Below are 16,520 nucleotides of genomic sequence, written 5' to 3'. Positions count from 1 at the left end.
GTGTGGCGAGCGCGGGGGCGGCGTGGCGAGCTTGGCCCGGCGCCGCTCCGCGCCCCGCGGCGGCGGCGGCTCAGTGCGCAGGCACGGCACGGGAGCGAGCGGCGCTCCGGGCCGTACATAATACGCGGTGTCTGGGGCCGGCGCGGCGCAGAGCGGGGATGGGGCCGGGCCGGGACAGCCGCAGCTAGCGCCGCCAGCGCGGGGGCTCGCCGGCCGAGGGCAGCGCCGGGAGGGACAGGTAACCGCGGGGCCGCCGCTCCGGCCCCTCGGCAAACTTGGGCTCGGCACTTCGGCGGGGGCTCCTGTGGCCGCCGGCGGGCTCACGGCGGGGCTACGGCGCGGAGCATCCCGCGGAAGCCGGTGGGGATAGGGGCTACAGCGGAGCCCCGGGCTTCGCCTCCCGGCTCGGGGGGACGCGGCTCTCCCCGGGCAGGCTGCTGCCGCGCTGCCCCACCGACGCTGGGGGGAAGACGGCCGGGCCGGGCTTTCCGCTGCCTCCGGGGCACCGCCGGGCGGGTCGTGGGGGCCGAGATCTCGTCGGCGTCCGGGCGCTGCGGAGTTCTTCCGCTTCGGGCGGAAAACGGGAGATGGAGAGCATCCCGCTCCGGCCCCTGGCGGCGGCGAAGCGGGCGGGGCCACCCCCAAAGGAACACAGGCGAAGGTGCTGCTCGCACCCCCGTGCAGGGCAGCGGTGCAGAAGTGGCTCCCGGAGGCAGCCGCGCGTCCCGGCTATCCTCAGGGCAGCGGCAGAAGGTGCCCCTGGCAGTGCCGCAGCCCCGAGCGAGGGCAGGGCACCGGGACGGGCGGAGCGCGGCTCGGCCCAGCCGCCGGCCCGGGAAGCGCTGGGAGCACAGGAGATGTCAGAAAGGCCACCTTGGAAACTGCTGTAAAAAGCAGGCTGTTTATGCCAGTGTACCCCCTTCGCAAGGAACGCTCTCGGTATGTCAGGACTGGAAACGGGGCTCTTTGAACAGAAGGGTGAAAGTATGTAAGTCTGAAGAAGGGAGAGGGCGACTTCACCTGTGCCAACCATCAGCATTCGTGGCTTACACTCGGTGGCAGTGTGGTATCACAGAGCAATGACACATCTTTATTTCCTTTTGTGCTGCTTTTTAAATGACAATTCCTTACATTTTTTTTTTTTAAATGTGTTCAATCCTGGCTCAAGAAAGCAAAGTATTTGGAAAATTTATGGGGTAATTTTTAATGGAGCTTGCTCATCTTTTAATCTGTCTGTTCACCAGTCCAATCACATCTCCCCAGATCAGCAGAGGATAGTAAAGCTCAAAGTAAACAGGACAGCTTTTGCCATGGAAACAAAAGTTGCTAGGGGATGGATTGCTACTACGCAGTGGTGTTCTCTGAAGCTGTGATCCTACATCCCACATTTTCCTAACCACCTTGGGTTTAGGCACTGAAAAACTTAATGATTAAGCCTCTTCTTTTAGACTGGATGCATGTTTTCAGATCGTGCATAACACAGATTTGGGTAACAGCGACTCTCTTTTTAGCAAAAGTTTCCCAACATTTCAGTGTTTAGTTTCTCAGCCTTGAAGGCGAGACATGCAAATACACATCAACACTCAAGAGATCATAGCTACTGCAGTATTTATTCATCCAATGTAAACGGATGCTATGACACACGTTTCCCTCTTACTTGTGGAGAGCTGTTTTCTCTGACTGTTTCAGTTCCTGTGTCCTATCTGTAAGTAGCAAGAGCATTACATTTACATTGTAGCTGAGAGAAGAGACCATCATAGCCCAGATTACCAGGCTGCTTCATATGGGGCTGGGGAGCTGCTTTCTCTTCTCTCTTAAGGGGCAAGATATTTTGCAAAAGATAGGAAATTATGTATAAGTAAAAGAGTCTGACCATGAAGGAAATGTTCAGTAGAATTATTATGCAGTGCTTGAAAAGAATTAATGATTCTGGCAGTCCTTTTTCTTTTTTTTCCTTCCATTTTAAAAGGTCATGCTACTTGATGCTATCACAACTCTTTCAAGCATGAGATCATTCTTTTGTTTTCTATTTCACCTCCCAGCTCTTATTTATCATTTTGTTCATATACCTGACCAAAACCACCTATTAGCCTTTTAGATTGCTAAAGAAAAATAATCTACGTGTCATGTAAGTGATTCCAAGCTGTGTGGTCTTTACAGGCAGTTCTTCATCAGGCTGTTAGAAACACTGCATCCTTGGTTTTTTTGCCTGACTAAACCTACAGACAGTGCAGTGAATGCAAGATCATGTTTAAAAAGGTTTCTGTCATGTCACATTGGGTTTTCTTAAATTAATCACAATAATTAAAGTTGCTGGTTCAGACTCAGCAATGTGCTTCACCTCCCTTCTGAATGCTCCTGGTGGCCACTGGAGTAATACAAGCAAGCTGTGGCAGGCCAGGTCATTTATCTGGCCATGTTAATTCTGGTTCTTCCCTGGGTTGACCTTGTGGAGTTGCTTACACCTGGGAAAAATATCTATCATTCTGCTCATTATATGATGCTAAATTTTCTTGCCTGAATGATTTAAGTTAGCCAGAAGTTAAGCATAATTTATTAAGAAGGCAGGGTTGATGTGAGAATAAAGATCTAAGTAAGGACCCAAGACAATGAGTCTCTGGAGAACTTTAGTTGACCTCTTTGCTTTATTCTATTTCTGATGTGTGAGATGGAACCTTTGTTTAACCAATAGGTGGGTTGAGGGGTAGGGATGTAAAGTGTTCTTATTGTTGAGGTGTAGGCGGTGTGACCCTGCATGAGAGAGCTGGGGCAGCTGTGGTAAACTACACCATTTTTTCCTCTTCTCCTTTTCCCCTAAGGTATGTTTATGAGGTGGGCAGAACTCTGGTTTTAAGAGAACTCCTCAGGGCTTGTGCTGTTAAAAATGGCAGCTAGCTGTTGAACAAATGGTGGAAGTGAGAAAAGAGGACTTCTTGTCCTCTCTTTTTGGGTAGGGAATAAACAGTTCCTGAGAAAAACAAAAAGAGCCTCCAAAAGTAGAATAACTTGCAGCTTTTCCCCACAGCAGTCCAGATTATATACTTATATACATACCAGAAATTTTTTTTTTCTTTTTTGTACCTCAGAAAATGATAGTGTTCAAAACTTCATAGCATGGTAAAAAAGCACAACTGTCCTGGTTTCAGCTGGGATAGAGTTATTTTCTCAGTAGCCATTACAGTGCTGTGTTTGGGATTCAGTATGAGTACAGTGTTGATAACACACTGATGTTTTGGTTGTTGCTTCATGCTTGCCGTAAGCCAAAGACCTTCTCAGTGTCTCATGCTCTGCCAGTGAGGAGCTGCACAAAAAGCTGGGAGGAAGCGCAGCCAGGACAGGTGATGTGAGCTAGCCAAAGGGGTATTCCACACCAAAGAACATTATGCCCAGTAGGGAAACTGTGGGAGTTAGTAGGAAAGGGACGATGGCAGTTCGGGGACAAGGTTTGGCATTGGTCAGGCTGGTGAGCAACTGTATTGTGCGTCACTTCTTTTTCTTGGGTTTTATCTCTCCTTTTTTTATTTAGTATTAGTAGTATTATATTTTACTTTGTTTCAATGATTAACTGTTTCCTCAGCCTACAAGCTTTACTTTTGATTCTCCTTCCTATTCTGCCATGATGGAGGGCTAGAGGGTGGGGATGAGCGAGTGGCTGCAAGGTGCTTAGCTGCCAGTTGAGCTTAAACCATGGCACAAACAAGTGGTTTTCAGTATATTAACTGTAGCTGGAAACATCAATGTAAGCTATGTGCAACTTGACACAGGGTGGCCCCAGGGCCAGGCTTTCCCTGTTCACCGGGTGAGCAGCTGGTGCTGTCCAGGAGTTTCCTCCTCTCTCAAGGTCTGTGTCCACCCTGCCTGGTTTTCCACCTTTCCTTGGAAGGCCAGCACCTTGAGCACACTGTGATGGACACTGATCCTGTATTATCAGCAGAGAGCAAGCCCATCCACAGAGTTGGAGAGCACTTCTTTAATTTCCTAAAGCTTTACAATGGCTGAGGTGGAAAAGGGAAACTTGCAGGGGGTATAGAAGCAGTATGGAGTTCAAAAAAAGGGGCTCCTGCCAGAAGCTGTGGTTGGCTCTACCCCTGTTGCTTTGCAAAGCTCAGTCACCAGCAGTGTTCCCTCTGGCCCTTGGCAGGTCCCCCAGCAACACGTGGGCTGCCTTCTCCACTGGGTCATGACTTCTGTGAGAACCTTGAAACCTCATCACCGTGTTGTAAGAGAGATATTTGCAACTATAAGATGTTGAGATCATGAAATCCCCAACTAAATGCATATTAGATATGCAAAATAAATAAAACCCCAAGATAATGGGTTTTTGTAAAGAGGAAAAAGTAAATCCCTCTTTGTTCCTGAGCCAAGAACACAAACAGGCTCCCAGAGGCTGGAAGTTCACTGTTTATACCAGCACTAATTTCTAGCAGAGCCAGCCAAAAGATTCAGTCAAACCATTGCTATTCCCCACCAATATTTTCTGGATTCTCCTTAATTTGAATGCTTGCATACTCAGGTATTTCATACTCAGGAAGATCACCCATTCCCAAAGGGCAAAGGTCTATAGGGCTGCAAAACTGAGAGGTACCAGCTGCCATGAGCACATAAAAACCTCCCTCCCTCTAAGTGAAGTTGCTGTGGAAATCTGACATACAGCTTGAAGCTGATATAAATTGAGCCATGACTTTCAGGTGCAAGTTCTGATTAACAGTTCCCTTTGGACTAAGCCTTTTTGAACTTCTTTAAAGAGAAGCCAATGAGCCTAAGTAACATTGAGCTATTGCTCAAGTTGTTTTTAGGAGCTAGTATTATTTCAATTAATTCAGTAGCATTACACCCACGCAAGCAAGTTCAGGCCTTGGTCTTGCATAGTTAAATATGGATTTTGTGTGTTAGGAGAACTTCCATGAAATGGAAAGAGTAAGAAACTTTGTTGGTAGTTTTCATAGCAGGCAAAATTCTGATTATATTAAAGTCAACAGGAGCTTGGGCATTGACTTCTCCAAGAGAGCAGTACTTGGCTGTGAGCTTAGAATTTCCATTTCAGTCTCACTGAGAAAATTGATGCTGCTACAGAATTCCATTTTTAATTTTTTTTTAACTATCCCTATTTAAGCACAAGTTATGTATTATTTTAATCTGTCCAGGACTTATTTTGCCTCTATTTCCCATGGCCATGAATGGTATATCAATGCTTAATCCTGCACTTCAAAAGCTCAGGAAAAAACATTTTAAAAAAAACCCTTACCCAGCAGTTTGGAAAGTTCCTAAGGTGGCAAACTCTAGTTAACTGACAGAGACACTGGAAGAGTGGCAACATGAGCTCTTGAGGGATGCTGGATTTTTTTACCTGGCATATCCTGCTTTTTTTAGTCTCCATGGAAACACAGTATCACATTAGTGTGAAAGATGGGGAGTGAGCACCCTGCGTATGGTAGGGAATGTTCCCTGAAGCACATCTGGCCTATGCTGTGTCAGGTCTCTGAGTTCCTTGGGTTTGCTTGAGCTGAGTCACTACATGCAGCTGTACCCAGCTCATTTCTTGGTTTGGAAAAAATGGAAGGAAAGGTCTCTCCTGGGCCATTTTTTTTGCATCACATCTGGAAAGTTTGTAGCCATCTTTGCTGCCCACCACACCGATAATGATCTGCTTTGTGTGAAACCTCTCGTTGCAGGTAGGAAGGATGAGCTCCTATGCTGACATCTGCGGGTCCAAGCACACGCAGGGCAGCACCGAGGGAGGGTACCAACGCTACGGAGTTCGGTCCTACCTGCATCAGTTTTATGAGGATTGCACAGCTTCAATTTGGGAGTATGAGGATGATTTTCAGATCCAGAGATCGCCGAGCAGGTGGAGCTCTGTATTCTGGAAGGTACTGCCTGTTGCTTTTTACTGGAGAGAGAGACTCCCATTTCAAGACTTTCCCTGTGTAACTGCTGATGTTAAGTATTCATCCAGAAAGGCCTTTTATTGCCCAGTTTTGCCTGAGGTGGCCAAATAACTATGCCTGAAAGCAGGGCACTCTTACCAAAATATGTCAGCTCCCTGGGGTCTTGGGATCATCTAGTTTCTCTGTCCCAATGTCACTGAAACACCAAAGTCTTGTCTGGAAACCTCACATACACCTTGGAAGTGTAGTTTACCTCTGTTCTGCACCCATAGAAGTCCTGCCAGACTGCTGGGAACGGGACTGGTAGGTTAAGTGCAGAGTGTGACCTAGGGATCAAGAAAACCAAAAGATCTCCATTAAGGTCGGGGAATTTGACAGAACTGGAGAAGAGCAGAGGTTGGTTGGGGCCTGTGAGGCCATCCAAACCCTACCCCCTGATGATCCCTACCCCCAGGAACGTTCTGGGCAAACCAAATTTTGTACTTACACTTGAAATATGCTATAAACACTCTGTGATCCGTTCCTATGGCAATAGCAGCTTCCTTCTAATCCCTCCAAAGGAATGACATCTCACAAAGCAAAAGCAAGTGGTGGATGTGACAGACTACCAACAGGGACTGAAGTTGGTGCTAACCACCAGCTAAAGCTAAAGGAATAATCAGTTACACAGCACTGGGGCTAAACTGTGATCCTCTCTCTGATGGGGCCTTTCAACATGAAATGCTATGTAGAGATAGCAATCCATATTCCATTGTTTCCAGAAATGTCAATACTCAATTATATAAATATGAGTTGTAAAAAGACAGTTTTTCCACTAGTTCCAGTAGGGCCTCATATATCCTAAGAGAAAAATATCTGCCTTCTCCTAGGAGGGAGAACTGTATCTGCAAGACATAGTGAAAGATAAATGCCTCCTAGGAGCACTTCCCAACTGAAAACTGGAAAAGGAAATGGAAAAACTGGAAATTAACTGGGAGTTTGTTTGTTTCTTTCTTTGTTTTCCAGGTCGGACTCATCTCTGGGACGGCTTTTATGCTGATAGGTGTAGCTGTTCTTGTAGTGGGTTTTCTTGTGCCACCGAAAATCGAAGCCCTTGGGAAGGATGATTTTGTTGTTGTGGATACCCGTGCTGTTCAGTTCAATGGGTCCCTTGATATATGCAAGCTGGCAGGAGCAATCTTATTCTGTGTTGGAGGGTCCACCGTGGCAGCATGTCTGCTGATGTCTGCTTTTGCTAAAAGTTACTCCAAAGAAGAGAAGTACCTCCAGCAAAGATTTAAAGAGAGAATAGCTGATATTAAAGCCCATGCAAACCCAGTCACAAAAGCGCCAGCACCAGGAGAATCAAAAATACCTGTCACTTTGTCCAGAGTTCAAAATGTCCAGCCTTTATCTGAAACCTGACCCTTCCCTTAGGTTTTGTTTCTCTTGTAGATCACTTTAACTGGAAAATATCAGCCCTTGTTGGCATCTGTGCTAGTCAAGTAAAACATTGAGTGCTCTGCTATATAAACATGCAGCTAATGGGGGAGCTGCTCTGGTAAAAAATTAGGATTGGGAAAAAGGAAATTATGTGATTAGACCTGTGACTAATATATTCAGTACATTTGAACCTTTTAATCTGTGTGGGTACAATAAGTTCTTGCAACAGTTATTAGGTGTTTATCTTATCAGATTGCATCCCTGGGAAACCTAGGGGCGCACTTATGACAGCTGTACCAGGAACACTCTACATCCCACTATTTAAAGTTTAGATGAATTTGCTATTTTTTTAATTTCATTAATTTGTTTAAATTTTTTTTTTTTGCCTTTAAAATACTGTTCAGTCTTACATGTCCCACCTGGTTCTGCTGTCTGGGAAGCCAAGATTCTGCCCTTGTAATTTGCACTTGTCCTCCTGTCACACGCTACAGTCTGTATCAAAGTAATACTTCACAGGTAAAACATACATGTCAGTGAGAGCCCTTAATTTGATCCTGGCACATGTCACTTCCCAGCAACGTTACTTTCTGGGAAAGACAAGTTATACTTGATCCTGAGTTACAACTAACCTGTGCTAAAGTGCCACTTTTGTCTTAGTCATTGCCATGTTAGCAAAAACTACAAACAAAATAAAGATAAGGAATTCCTGTGGGAGGAGGAACATCATACTTGTGTGTCTTTGCTTTGATATTGTTTCTTTCATTGTTGTGTTATGTTGGCGCTAATACAAAATGTTTTAGTTTTGTCTGGGTGAGGATGAATAAATGTAGTTTGACATGCCCAGGTCCTGTATTCTGTCAGTACATCAATGCCATGTTAGATGATCTCAACGTACGTATCTAAAGACATTTTGAAATGCTGTTTATATTTTTATAGAGAATAGAAAAAGTTATGCTTAACCAGATACATTCGTGTAAATGCTTACCTAAAAACTTGTCCTTTCATGGGAGACCCCTAATTATTTTCTCACCCAGGGCAATTATTTCACTTGTCTTAATCTATGGATTTAAATTAAACTGTATAAACAAAGATGTGACATTTGTACTCTCTGACAATATGTGCCACCTTATAGTTCTGTCTATTTTTTGAATGGATTGAATAAAATTCTAGGCGTGAGCCAGCCATGGATTTTGTGAAAAGTTTCTTTCTAGTAAAAAAATGTAAGAGCTCTGCTTGAAGGAGAAATCAGCAGTTGAAACTCACTGGTGTCTTAATGCGGTCTGTTTTCATCTTACAGCAGCCAAGAAGCCACTTTGGTGCTGAATCAAACAGATTCTACCACAATAATGGCAGAGCTGTGCTCTTTCCCTTGCTCATAAAACATTTTGTGGTCTGTGACACTCGGTTCATACTTACAACATCAATAAGCCAGATCATCTGTATTTGGAAGTTTCAGCTGAATCTGCAATAATTACCATGGCTGACAACACCATGGGAAGTAAAATTTTCTTCTGCAGAGAAAGCTCCCCTCTTGGCAACACAACTGCAGAGTCCAAGCATTAGCACTGAAAAGATGGAGAGATGAGAGCTCGTCACATGCACACGGTCACAGAGAATGGAAGAAAGTAGAGGTAAAGGCATCTGGCAATTCACTGGCACCCTTATATTAGAAATACAAAGGCACATTACACCCAATACTTCAAATCTCAGGGGAGAAATAAATGAAGCTGTGCTAAAGAGGAAAAGTTCAAAACACTGGCAAGGTGGGAAGCTGTGTATTTATAAAGAAAGCCATCAAGAACAGGGGTGAGGGGTACTGATTACTCACAAGGCACATGGAGAGGCTGTCACTGCTGCTGTTTGTTAACTATTCCAGGTGGAGAGGGTCCTCAGCATTTCCTGTCTAGGTTGCAAGGAATGTTGTTTACTGACATTGACTTTCACTACTATGGCTATTGGTGTGTGGGCAGCAGAGTCAAGCTGTCCTGGCTTTTTCAACTGAGGCTTTTTAATTGTGCATGGAGGAAATGTGACGTTTTAAGTTCTACAGTGAAGTTCACAGAAGGAGATGAGAGCGAGGGCTCCCGTAGCTATTACTGAGTCCCTTCTCTCCACCTGTGTTTTGTTAACACTGTACTGGAAGTTTGACTGAAAATCCAGCTGGGAAAGCAAGCAGAGGTTGGGCTAGTTCACCCGAACTGGCTATATGGGCATACAGTTCTCTTTAAAACACACCCAAGTGTCACTAAAGTGTCACTAAATTTTCATCCAGAGGACAACTGACCCAACAGGTAATTGATAGAGCAGATCCAAACATCAGGTGCTCAGTCACATTGCACAGAACTGAACATGCTTTGACAGTACAAAAGCAGATGAGTCATGGCATGGCATTACCCAGGTGCTAGGGGAAAATAAATGCCCTTGAGGATTTTACGGAAGCTTGCTGGGATAGGAAATGCCCCTGGGATTTATCAGCAGCAGCAAAGCTGATAATGTTGTCATGGCTAACGTTGCCACACACGTTTCATCTCATTAAACCCTTGTTTTGGTTCCTTGGAACTTTTCCGGAACTGAGACCTCCAGAGGCTGCAATCCTTCACAGCAGAGAATCAGTGCCACACACGGCTTTTGTAGAAATATTGAGCAGAAAATTGCTCTGTTACTATTAAGAAGCCACATACTGGAAAGATTAAGACACGTCAGGAATATTTTTAAGATCCATTTTCTTGTAATGTTTTAACACCTTCACCCTTTGGTACAGGAGCTGAAGCATCAGCAAAAGGCAGTGGAAATGTAGTGTGTGCTGTTCTTATGGAAAATGCCTGTGATATGGCCTCCTGCTGGGGAGCAGCAAGAGGCAGTCATGCTCCCTGGGAAATTTCTAGTGAGGTTGAGGGCAATCTGTCCTTGCACATATCATTTCCCTACCATGTAACTTTTTCACTTTTCCTATCTCCACTAAATTGCAGCATACACTCAACTGTGGGACTGCCTGGGACTTCCCCTCCAAGCACTGACTGCCATCAACTTTCCAGTGGACACATTAATGGACACCCCAGTGCAAATAAAATATGGCTTAAGCAGCCAAGCTCTTCTTTTTTCAGCTCTTTGACCTCCCTGCTCCAGAGGTTCCTTTCAGTTTCTTCATGCTCACCTTATTTCTTGCCCCTTTCTAGCCTCATTTGGCTTGAAATTGTAGTGCAACCCCTCCCAGCCCAACACCATTTTCTCTGCAATTGTAGTGAAAGAAATCACAATTTTCATCTGAGTGGTAATCACTGGCTTCATTTTGGTTAATAGATGCTCTCCTGAAGGTTAGCTCTGCTTCCCCAGCACACTGTGCAGAAAAGGCTTCTGTTATCATCTGTTCTGTCCTCCACTCTCCAGGCTGTCTCGACCCCTTTATTTTCCATTTTTTCCCAGTGCATGGTGAATCACAGGCAAAAGGCAGAGACAGAAACATTCCTCCTCTTGAGCTGCCTGTAAGCAGATTTAATTCCCAGTTTCAGCTACAGCCTCAGCCTGCCATTTCCAAGTATGAGATTTTTAATCATGCACAAGTACAAGCAAGCAGCTCTTCATAAAAGCAGCAGCAGCAGAATGGGGAGGCTGCAGAGAGAGAGGTTTGGCGAGGGGGAGCAGCAGCACAACATGCACACCAGGGAGGCCACTCAGCCCCTGAGGACATGAAATGCAGAGGAGACAGCAAAAGACTGCAAGTACCTTAGCAGGATGCACTTTCCCAGCAGCTTTCTAAAAAGGGCTAAAAATGGAACAATTTTGGTAAAATAAAGGAACTAGCACTTGGGATTATTCAGCACTGACTGGTCATCCCACCATTACACAGCAGGCTGCCCTCTCAGCTCACTGAGTATCAGGGGTAAAGAGACAATAACATACAAGCTGCCTGGGCAGGCTGTGGAGGCACAGCCTTATGCCTTCCTTGTCCTACCCCTCCAAAGCTGAAGGAAGCAACATCTCTACAGAGCATTAGCCTGCACCAGTCATCTGGGGTTAACGCCCACACACCTCTTAGAGAAACAACGTTTGAGTTTTGCCAGTTCATCCCCATGGGACAGTTTGTCCCAGAGGAACATCATTGTAAATGGGAAGACCCACCTAGTCTGCTCCTATTTCCAATATTTAGAGACAGTGTGTGATTCTTCTGGAGCCTTCTGGTCTCTGGGCAAACAATCTATCCACCCCCTCATTTTTCTTCAGTTCTTACCTGGACGTGTGGCAGACCACACAGGGTGCATTTCCTGCATCAGTTCACTTGATGCACATTAAGCAGGCTAAAGCTGTTTTGCTGTCAGATAATTTACAGAGGTATTGGGATGAAAATAATCTCTGCATGCTGACAGTAGGTGAGGAAAATACTTCTAACAGCCCTTAAAAGAAAAGAACCAGCATAAAATAACATCTTTTATTGGTTTTTTCCTAATTATTTACAGCTGATTTTTGAAGGCACCCTTTTTTCCCATGATTTACCATTCGTGGACTTTTGCAAAAATAGATGGGAGATCAGTTTTAAACACTGCTAATAAGCTAGTCAATTTAACAATGTGTGTTATGCTGCTCCAGCAATTTCAGCCCCAAAACTTATGGCAGTCAAGGCTTTCAGGCCACTTCCTGGCTAAAGGCACCCTCCAGCCTGAGGCTAAAAGGATGTGTTGGTGCTGGTGCTGTTGTTCAGGGCACAAGAGACGTTTCTGGAATGTCATTATTTCCTGCCTCTGGTCACCTACTGCCTTGAGCATCTGCTGCCCTTCCCCTCCCTGCCTCCTCCAGGAACCTCTAGCCCTGACAATTCCTTCCTAAGCCTGGTGAGGTGAGAGGGGTGAGGTGAGAGGGACCCCTGCCACACGTCTTGGAGGGGGTGCAAAATGTGCCTGCCTGAAGTGGCAGCACAGGGGAGGCAGGGCTGCAGCAGGGACAGGAGCGAGATGAAGGTGGAGAGAGGTGAGAGGGAAGGAATCCCCAGGGGAGAACTGGTAAATTCAGCATTTCAAGCATCAGTGTGGTCATCTGCCAATGAATATCAGAAGAGACAATCAGTGAATATTGAAAGCATAGAAAAATTTGCTGCAGGTCCAAAACCTGTGACCAAAACAACATAAGTACAGTGGCTAAAATCTTCATGGAAGTAATTTTAAAAAACCAAATCAACTTTTGACATCAATATTCTGGCTCCCACAGATGACTAGACAAGCACAAGGACCTTATTGTTGGATAAGTGCATTACCTCTACTGTGAGGACACATTATTTCCTTTAGTATACTATGATAAACAAATTTCTTCAGATAGCTCTTGCTCAGAATGGGTTCAGCTCTCGAATGACCCCTTGAAAAAGCACTGAAAAACAGAAAAGCTCCTGAAACTGGAGCTTAAAATCACAACAGAATGGATGGCAAAGAACTTGGTCTGACCTCCAGGTGATCATGTAACTGGAAAGTGGTACATTGAGTTTGTTGGTTTAACCATAGGTCTTGTGTTTAACCATAGGTCTACATGAGATGTAGACAAATCTTTGCCCTGACACGGAGCATTGTCTGGGTCCTCTGCCCTTCCTCTGCCCCTCCAGCAGCAGTGACTGCCCTCTGAAGAGTGCCTCAGCATTGCTCTCTGAGCTAAACTAGTCTCTTTTGAGGCACCACATATGTTTAGACTAAGGTATGACAGGAAAACATTCTCCAGATCACACAGAAGTTCACCTCCCTGAACCACTGGCATAAACCTTGAAGACCTCAGCTCAAAAGCAACTCCAGACCTGATAGCCAGATTGTTTTGTCTTTGCAGATACATTCATGGCATCCATGTTGAGAAGGCTCTGGCCTCTAATTGTCTGGTGTGCTGCCAAGTCTCCTCACGCAGGCTGTCTGTGAGCAAGCCAGCAAGCAGGCATACACAAGGCAGGTCCCAATTCTCTCTCCCGGAGCAGTGCAGACCAGGCCATCAAGTCCTATCTTTAAAACACCCAGCTATGGATCACACAGTTGTTGCTTTAGAAGAAACTCGAAGTGTGCCATGAAGTATGTCCAGATCTGCTCTGGAAGGAGGCTGCTGGCCATGTTTCCTGTGCATGTCAGGCCTGTGCTGAGGCACACTCACAGCAAAGTGCAGAGAACAGAGGTGTCAGGGACTACAGTCTGCATCCCATGTGTAAGGGAGCTAATCTAGCACTGGCTTGTATGCCGGGCTGAGCAGTTGAAGAAGCAAAGCTGCTGAGAGCGCCACATGGAGCCCAATACCCATGGACACACATGCCACTGACACGTGCATCACTTCTTTTGGTACAGGAGCCCTCATAGGGCAGTGTTGTGTGTAGTCTTTTTTCACTTGCTGGAGGCTTCCAGAGGAGTAGGCTTTTGTCAGAGAGCAGAGGCAAACACCACTAGGTCAGTCAGCACACCATGATCTGCTTCCACATGCACCAGCCACCACCTGGCACCTGCCCACCTCCAGCACCCATGCTCAGCGGCCCTTTGCAGCACCAGGGCTCTCCCTGCTGGGGAACAGCAGTGAAACATCCACGCGTGGAGCGGTGCTAGTGAGTGAAAAAAGTCTCAACACCAATATTAAGTCCTTACAAGATGAGCTACCCACCCTTACTCCACCCTACCCCTCAAAAAAAACCCCAAACCCAAACAAACAACCACACCTTTTATGCAAAAAACCCCCTCTGCTTCAGTTTCCCCGCAGAAAATCATACTTGGGAAGGTTCTTCAAGGGAAAGGTTCTAATCCCCATGAGCAGGCATGATGCTACTGCAGCAAATGTCTGCCTCCTTTTGCACACACACAGGACCATCTGCAGGCATCAGATGTGCCTGAGGGTGAGGCCCCAGCCAGAGGCACCCAAGAGGCTTAGCTACCTTTCCTTCCTTGTCCTGGGATAAGCCACCTATAATCATGTGGTCAGGGCAGGGCACTTTGAACAATGAACCTGTTGGTCATCTTGAACTAGGCCTTGTGCTGCATGAAGAGGAGAAATAGTCTTCACCCATGTCTCTTTCTCTGCAGAAGGAGACTACTTCTAAATGGTGGATGCAAATCCTAGCCCATGTCTCACCAAGGTCATTTCTGTTTGGTGCAAACTCTTCAGGGGTCAGTGGGAGCATAAGAGATGATGGGAAGGTGTAAAGCTCAGGTTACTCTAAGGATGCCAGTCTTGCATCAACGATTTATAAGGGAGAAATAACGTGGCACAGGTATGATTTTTAGAAATATCTTTTCTTACAACCAAACTGGAAGAACCCAACCTAGCAGAGAAACAGAAGGATGAGGAGATTGTATGCAGTGATGAAACCACAACCCATGGCAGCAGAGGAAGCAAGGACAACATCTTTATGAGGATACCAAGCTGAATACCCAAAGCACAGTGGCAGCGTGACTGGTTATCTCTGACACCACCACTTCATCACTGAGACAGAGGAGTTTAAATCACTCAAATCTCTGGTTAAATCAGAGGTCCTTCCTAACTAATACAAGGAGAAAATTCTATATATCACTGAAGTCTGAACACATTTTCTTCTCTCAAGAGAGGGAGAATTCACTCACCTATGTGAACACAAACCCGAAGTGCCCACCCCCTAAGTACTTGCTAATAAAATAACAATTCCCTCCTATCTCAAGCATTGATTTCGTCAAGCTCCTTGGTTCTACGACATTCAACCAGTTCATCCACAAAACTGCTTCAGCTGAAGGCTGGACTGCCTATTTCCCCCCCTGGGGCTGGCTGTTCCCATCTTCTCAAGCAGAAGTCCCAAGACTCATACCACTTTACCTCTTCCCAAGCAGACTGAGTTCCCAGCCACTGGGATACTCATAGTGTGGGAAAACCTTGCTCAGCTAGAGAGGAAAGACGAATTGGGAGTTAATTCCTTAAGGACAAATATCTATAAGAATAATCTCATCTTAAAGAAAAACATCATTTGCTTAAAAATAATGGGTGTAATATTGGGGGCAGGTTTCAGCATTTTGACAGGAATTGTCTTACCAGGTGTTGCATTTAAAACGGAATATGCATTTCTAGCAATGCTTTTTTGTTCTACCATGTTGAACAGCTTTGAAGAAGGAGGAAACATAAATGGTTTCATATTTAAAAGCTTAAAATCTGAACAGGATTTTTTAGTTTCTGATAGAGATAGGATGAGAAAGAAGAAAGAAAGAACGGCCCTAAACTAAGAATTGAAAGCAATGCAGTAAGTTTTAAGAAATGTACTTTTCCTTAGATCCTTATAAAACTTAGATCCTTTTGTTCAGTGTCTCAACATGGTGCTCCACTATGGGGAAGAAGTCATGTTATTCCAAAAGGTGACTACAACTGCTCCTTGCTGCCAAGCAGGGGGGTCTTGATGGCCTGGAGAAAGGAGCTGGCAGAAACCTCCTGCAGCTCAACCAGGGCAAGAGCCAAGTACTGCACCCAGGTGTTATGAACTGGTTTAAACACACAAGAGCAAAGAAAACGAACTCTCTGTGAATAAACGGATCGAACCCAGAAAGGCTTGAAATATACCCCAAAACTTGATTAAGGTTAGATGTTGGTACCAAAAAAGTTGATATATTTTATTTAATACTAAAAGAGGTAAAGGGAAGGAAAGGAAGGAAAGGAAGGAAAGGAAGGAAAGGAAGGAAAGGAAGGAAGCGGTGTGCATGGAGGGTGGACAGGGAAAGAGTGACATGGATTAGGTAGAAACATATCACCCTCCCAAGGGTCTCAACGATGTCTCGTTGCTCCCCTCCATCTGGTCCTCTTGGTGGTGAGGGTCCCCCGTCTCCTGCTGCCAAAAAGTATAGAATCCAATGAATTAATACATGCTTGGGCCAGGTGGGAATGCCCACGTGCCTCCCCTGGGGTGGGCAAGTTTGACACTGTCCCTTGAAACACTGTGGATCTATTGCATCAGGTTGTGATGCTCTGGCGCAGGGTCTAGGGACCCCTTTGGGGGGTGCCTTTGATGTCCTTCACGTGGATGCAGCTTTTCCCAGGGTGAAGGGGCCCCACAGCTGAGCTCCTCTGCAGAGCGGAGGATGGGTGTTCTCTGCCTCTGACCAGAGGCTTTTTCACTACACTCCCAAAACCCCTCCTCCCCCCTACTCTTTGGTGTGAGGATCTGTGGGAGCCTGGCAGCTGATAGCCCTGGGGCTGTGGTCTCCACCCCCGAGGTGCTAAACTTGATCCCTCTGTGAAAGTATTCTTTTTTCCCCA

At 45.7% G+C, this 16,520-nt stretch overlaps 1 protein-coding gene across 1 annotated transcript; it reads left to right on the top strand.

Annotated features, from left to right (window-relative positions):
• The first annotated feature begins 71 nt into the window (after nucleotides 1–71).
• NRSN1 (neurensin 1) lies at nucleotides 72–8,498 on the top strand. The gene is made up of 3 exons (XM_042049141.1): nucleotides 72–238; nucleotides 5,673–5,870; nucleotides 6,894–8,498. The coding sequence occupies exons 2-3, from the start codon at nucleotides 5,682–5,684 to the stop codon at nucleotides 7,290–7,292; spliced, it is 588 nt and encodes a 195-aa protein (XP_041905075.1). The 5' UTR covers nucleotides 72–238; nucleotides 5,673–5,681; the 3' UTR covers nucleotides 7,293–8,498.
• The last annotated feature ends 8,022 nt before the right edge of the window (nucleotides 8,499–16,520 follow it).

The sequence above is a fragment of the Corvus kubaryi genome, unplaced genomic scaffold, assembly GCF_017639235.1.
Source record: "Corvus kubaryi isolate FWS band 111438036 unplaced genomic scaffold, C.kubaryi_AGA036_p1.0 69, whole genome shotgun sequence".
Taxonomy (NCBI): Eukaryota; Metazoa; Chordata; class Aves; order Passeriformes; family Corvidae; genus Corvus; species Corvus kubaryi.
The sequence above is the reverse complement of the archived record's forward strand: the minus strand, read 5'-3'. Positions and strand labels throughout refer to the sequence as shown.